Raw genomic sequence first — 6,395 nt, 5'->3', positions numbered from 1 at the left:
CACCCCTCTATCCCTGATGACCATGCAATAGAATGATCTTAAATACAGCTGGCTCTGTATGGATACTGCAGATTTAGTATATACACCAACACCATCCCCGTGTTGAATTACACGACTGATCAGCTGGTCATTGGCATTGATGCCCCCCATTGATGCTCAGAGGATACTGTGCAGCTTTTTTTTAAATTTTGGGTATTATTTCTAGATGCACCCACCATTTTAAAGAAGGCAATCTGTACCTTTTAATATTTTTTGCACCCCTGAAGAAGAGAAATCTAATTTGAAACATGTTGGGTGTCCTTCATCATTATTTTCTGTTTGGTGTTTCCCTTCTTGAGTGTATTGTATCTAGACAGACTATCCAACCCAATTTTAACATGAATTGTATTTTTTTTGTATAGTTTTGTAATAATAAAGAAATTGTAAACTCAAAAAAATCCTTCAAACCTTTTTCTATTTTACGTATATAAGAATCCAGTGCCAGTAAAGGCCCATTATGAGGGTTTTTATCCATATACATAGTTCAGGGATGTTGGCACATTAGCAGCTACTTTCCTTATTTTCCGGTACTGATGTATGAACATTAGCTAGTCCTGGCAGAAAAAAAATGTAAAGATGGGCTGTATAGCACATGTGTGTATTTGCGCTTATGCATACACACAAGTAAAATTCCTCTAGCTTTTTAAATTAAATTTAATCAAATCAAATGAAAATGTATGCTCCTGTGTGTACAGGCCCATTGAAAACAAAGGGTTGCATTTATATAGATAAAAAAGAAAGACTGAAAGAAAACAGCAAGGGCACATGGATGCATTAGTATATTGCACTCTTTAATCGTTAAAAACAAAGTATCTACTTCGTTAAATTTGGGCATGCGGAAGTGCAGGACACCACACTCAGATAAAGGCCACCAAACACACACATAGCACTGCCCTTTTCAATATACTGGATGATATTATCTGGACACCTCCCACACAGATTGAGTAGGGTAGGTGAACAGGAACGTGGTAGGCAACATGTTTCTGGGCTCTCTTTCTCAAGCCTGGTATTAACTGTAGGTGGATACATCGTTTTTACTGATTAAATAGTGGAAGATGCAAATGTATCCATGCACCCTTGCTGCTTTCTTTCATGTTACCTGATGCTGGTAAATTTTCCCTGATCCTAAGAGTCCATTCACACAGGAGCAACGCGACTTCCAACGAGACTTTGGGAGGCAACTTGGACACGACTTGAGTATGAATCACAGCACGACTTCAGGCAACTTAAAAGGCAACTTGAAGTTGCCTCCAGGACAGGGGACTTTGCCAGTGGCCAATCACATAATAATCAGCTCTGTGGGAGGGAGGGGTTTACCTAGAAAAGTATTTTTACTTCCTGGAAAGTTGCTTCAGTTAAGACAGGGGATCCGACTTGGAGGCAACTTCCATTGAAATCAATGGGTACAAGTTGCCTAGAAGTCGGATTGAAGTAGTACAGGAACCTTTTCTGAAGTCGGAGCGACTTCAGTAGTATACATTAAGATGGCTCTCATTCACTTACATTGATTTTATCATGTTGCGCGACTTGAGGCAACTTGGGACGACTTCAAGTCGGATACATAGTTGCCCTTGTGTGAATGGACTCTAAGGGTGAGGCGCAGCAGGAATCATTAACCCCTCGCGTGCCCGATGTTACCCGCTGGCTTCCTTTGGAGCAAAATTTCATTCAGTGACTATTGTTTTTTTTAAATGGACTTTGTAATACACTTGGGACATCTACAGCATATTTCTTTCTCAGGTTGTGAACATTTTTAGAGCACAACATCTTTGTTAAAAAAAATGCTTGAATGCATATAAATATGGCATATTTAGGCATCCGTATAAGAGGCCTTATATGAGATTCTTTTACTATAGCCTTTCACAGATATGATATATTTTACATTCACATAGCAGGATTGTTCTCCTCAGTATGTATTTCACATATAAAGAAAATGCATTGAGTCCTTCTTTAGACACCACTTGGGGAAGCTTTTGGAGGTTTAGTATACAGTGTTATTACTGGTCACTTTCACACCCATGTGTGGCGATTTTCTTTCCCTGAGACCAGACTGTTCATCTTCTTCATCTTTACTTTGTGTTAATGGGAAGAGATTCTCCTCTTCAGGTTTGGGGCCTCTGCAGGTAGAGCAGACACATTGACAATCAGGCAGGACTAGAGCGTCAGAGAAGTTCTGTGAGGAAACGCAGAGACAGACAAGAGGCCGAGAGTATGTTAGTATAGGGAGAAATCACAACTAGTGTGAGTAGCATTCAATGAAAGACACATCATTTGTTTCATTCACTACAATACTGAAGTCAATAAATTGACTACTCAAAATGAGATTGTATTTCCAAGAATGCATGTGTTTACATTTAGAGCCCATTCACACTGTTCCTTGCATAGACAGATTAAGATTGAAAAGAACCGTAGGTAAGGTAGCATCTTTGAATCACATTCAGAAGGACTGCAAGGAAAGGCCCCCTTCCATATGCATTGTCTTTACAACAAACCCCAGTCTTCTAGAAGTATATTCTTCCTTGCAAAGTGACCGGCAGGTGTGTAGCTTTGACCAATTGCACTCTCGCCCTAGATTAAATAGGTGCATGAAGGGTCTAGCTGAGTCTTTGGAGACTAGGCTCCTGCTTAGGTTAGCTTATGGACCATTCCATTTTGATTCCATGTGCAGTTTCGCATGGGTCCTTTTGGTGCATCAACACATGTCGTGCTGCATGGAACCCAGAGGTGTTACTAAAATCTTCGGGGCCCCCCGGTGCAGAAAACCATGAAGGGCCCTCCTGACCCCCTGCCAAGGCTCTTCCTTCTGAGCCCAGGGCCCTTCCCTCTGGGCATGGGCTCTTCCCACTGATCCTGAGGACCTTTACTCCCATCATGGGGCCCTATATTATGGTCCCGCAGTGGGACCCTTTCACATGTTCTGAAGTGGGCCCCCTGCGGTCTTACTTAAGGGCCCCACCATAGTAGCGAGATGTCAGAGCCCAATTGCAAGTGCAACCTTTGCGACCCTGGTACTTCTGCCACTCGTTGTCAGTAGGACTTTGAATGGTGTCAGTAGGGAAATGGAGTTTGACAATATGTCAGTGGATGGGGTCAGTAGTTTTTGGAGGCCCTGGAGCACCAGGACAGTGGAAACACCCAAAAAATTACCACATTTTGGAAAGAAAACACTCCAAGGTATTGTCTAAGAGGCATGAGGAGTCTTTTGAAGACTTCATTTTTTTGCCACAGATTTTTGGAAAGTATGGAATAAATATGAAGATGTATTTTTAAAAACAAATTTATCAATTAATAAGACATTGTCCCACCAGGCCATTTATAAATAGTGTACGGATGGGAAGAGGATAAAATCAATATATATACAGTATATATATTTATACAGTGTTATGTTGGCAGGGTGTAAAAAAACATATGAGAGAAAGAAGGAGGCTGTCATTGCTGAGCTTTCTTTCTCCCTGGCTATCACGTTGCCCGTTGCCACCTTTGCTTCAATAGTTGAGTCTCTTACCTGGAACACGTAGGTAGAACAAAATCTCTCTAGAAGACTTTTTCTCTGACTTCCAGGATCTTAACATTTGTTTTGGGTAAGTGTTTGGTTTGGGTAAGTCAACATTCATATTTGCCAGCACAGCATGGATCACCAATGTCATCCAAAGGCTATTTTTACTGAAGAATGATCACATTACACAAAGAAAGGGGCAACATTTCGGAGCCACGCAGGACCCCTTAGACAGGCATGGGATCATGTCTGACAAAGGAATCCTTCACGACTTCGAAACATCGCACCTTTCTTTGTATGATGTGATCATTTTTCAACATTTGTGGACAACATTTGTGATCCATAGTGTGCTGGCAGATATGAACTTTGTTCTATGATTGCTCCAGTTTCAAGCTGGAAGTTGCTGCAGCACCTGCTACTTTCGAGCCTGATCCAGGACCGTGTGCGATGGAAATATTAACATTATCTTATGGTTTGCTTAAGTGACTCAGCATGTTTAAGGTTGCATTGTCATGGGTGTTTAACTACATTGAGATTCCCATGGAAAGAATCTATGCAGTGCTGCGGCTGCAGAACCAGTACAGTCAATGAAAGACCATCAGCAGTAATTGCTGGCTGAGTGAACAGTCACAAACATGGGCATAGCATAAGGGGTTGCAGGGGTCACAATCACAACCCCACCCCTATCTCCAGGGGGCCCCTGCAGCCTCCCTGTCATATTATCATATCCTCCACAAAGTCCAGCTCCAATCTGCCCTAGGGTCCCACAGCCACGCTCCAGTACCGGGCTTTCAGGCTTTCACTTTTCCTTCCACAGTCCACACCCTTCTGTTCTTATTGGCTGGGGAGAAGCTGCAAGCCATTTCCTGAATGGAGAGGAGCACAGGGTGTCTGTGCTGTGTCACATGGCTTTGCCTCCCCAGATCTAAGTTGTGCCCCCCCAAAGCCCCCTGACTGCCCCTCCGTCTTGGATGCTATACCAGGCTGCTGAGCTCCTTTCCCGTTACAGCACTTTATACTGTTCCTCCTCCATGGGGCTGCAGTCACATTCCTTTACAACACAGCCAGTCAGCCATGATCTGCATAGGACGTATATGCCTACTGCAACTGCACTGCCATTCCGACCAGAGAATTTTACAGGTCAGAATGGCAACATAAAAGCCAGATACACCTTGTGAAGGCTGATAGACTATGTGTAAAGAATGTGATTTCAGCCCTGTATAGTGTGTGTGTGTGGGGGTGCTGTATAGTGCTGGGATGGGAAAGGAGTTCTGCCAAGTGACCTACCAGGGGTACCTGTCCTCTGATGTAAGGGGGAACTCTGGAAACTCAACCTCTTTTTTTGTTTACAAACTATTTTTATTGGGTACAAAAAAATTTACACAAAAAAGTGATATCATATGTCAAGAGAAATGCATTAGATGAGATTTAAAAGTAAGGAAGATTATGTTAAGATTAAGTATACAGTAGTTGATAGATGTACTTTGTTATAGTTAAAGCGGAGGTCCACCCTAAAGTGGACCTTCCGCTCATCGGAACCCTCCCCCCCTCCGGCGCCACAATTGGCACCTTTCAGGGGGGAGGGGGGTGCAGATACCTGTACAGTACAGGTATCTGCACCCACTTCCGGTATAGCTCTCTGCGGAAAGGGGCGTATATTACGCCCCTTTCCGCAAGTGCCCGCCCCTTTCTGCAAGTGCCCCGCTGCCTGCTGGGAAAACACACAGATCCCAGAGGCAGCGGGGACCGTTCTTATTGCGCAGCGCGGCTCGCGCATGTGCAGTAGGGAACCGGGAAATGAAGCCGAAAGGCTCCATTTCCTGATTCCCACACCCAAGATGGCGGCGGCAGCACCCGAGAGATGATCTACAGATCGGCTTCGGGTGCCGACATCGCGGGCGCGCTGGACAGGTAAGTGTCACTATTTTAAAAGTCAGCAGCTGCAGTATTTGTAGCTGCTGGCTTTTAAAAAAAAAAAAAAACGCGGAGTCCCGGCGGACTCCCGCTTTAACTAACATGTTAACAGTAATATCCTTGAATACCATAAACAATTTGTATTTTTCAATGATCTCTGATGCAAAGTATTATTATTCAGGGTTTAACCACTTGGGATCCGCGCTATTGCAAAATGACGGCAACAGCGCGGACCCACATTTCCGGGACTACGTCTATTGACGTCGTCCCGGATACGAGCGGCCTGCGCGCCCCCTGAGGGGCGCGCGCGGCGCGCTCTGTGATCGGCGAGTCCGTGAGACTCGCCTGATCCCCGATCCGTGTAAGGGGTCGATCCCGACCCCTTATCACGTGATCAGCTGTCAGCCAATGACAGCTGATCATGTGATAAAACGGAGCCGGCGGCCGTGTTCGGGACATCAGTCCCGATCACGGCCAGCAATTTAAGCGGACACCTGCCCCCTGCCAGTGCCCACCTGCCACCCGCAGTGCCATCCTGAAATAAAGTAAGTGCCCCCCTGTCAGTGCCACCCAGCAGTGCCCATAGTGCCCACAGTGCCACCCAGCAGTGCCCACAGTGTCACCCAGCAGTGCCCACAGTGCCACCCACAGTGCCACCCAGCAGTGCCACCCACAGTGCCACCCAAAATCTGCCTCAAAGGTGCTGCACCCCAGTGCCGCCCATCAGTGCCCAGCAGTGCCGCCCATCAGTGCCCAGCAGTGCCGCCCATCAGTGCCCAGCAGTGCCACCTATCAGAGCCACCTATCAGTGCCACCTATCAGTGCCCATCAGTCCCATCTATCTGTGGTACCTATCAGTGCCCATCCGTGCCACCCATCCGTGCCACTTATCCGTGCCACCCATCCGTGCCATCTTATCTGTGCCCATCTTTGCCCATCAGTGCCG

The 6,395-nt window shown here is 45.7% G+C and overlaps 1 protein-coding gene across 1 annotated transcript in view; it reads right to left on the bottom strand.

Moving 5' to 3' along the window:
- Positions 1 to 406: 406 nt before the first annotated feature.
- PROM2 (prominin 2) overlaps positions 407 to 6,395 on the bottom strand; it is a 110,168-nt gene continuing 104,179 nt past the window's right edge. The window contains exon 23 of the mRNA XM_077469508.1: positions 407 to 2,156. Coding sequence (XP_077325634.1) covers positions 2,021 to 2,156 — 136 coding nt within the window. The 3' untranslated portion in view covers positions 407 to 2,020. The remainder of the gene's footprint in view (positions 2,157 to 6,395) is intronic.

This window comes from Lithobates pipiens, unplaced genomic scaffold (genome assembly GCF_037356315.1).
Source record: "Lithobates pipiens isolate NorthernLeopardFrog02 unplaced genomic scaffold, aLitPip1_a1.2 Scaffold_8, whole genome shotgun sequence".
NCBI lineage: Eukaryota > Metazoa > Chordata > Amphibia > Anura > Ranidae > Lithobates > Lithobates pipiens.
The sequence above is the reverse complement of the archived record's forward strand: the minus strand, read 5'-3'. Positions and strand labels throughout refer to the sequence as shown.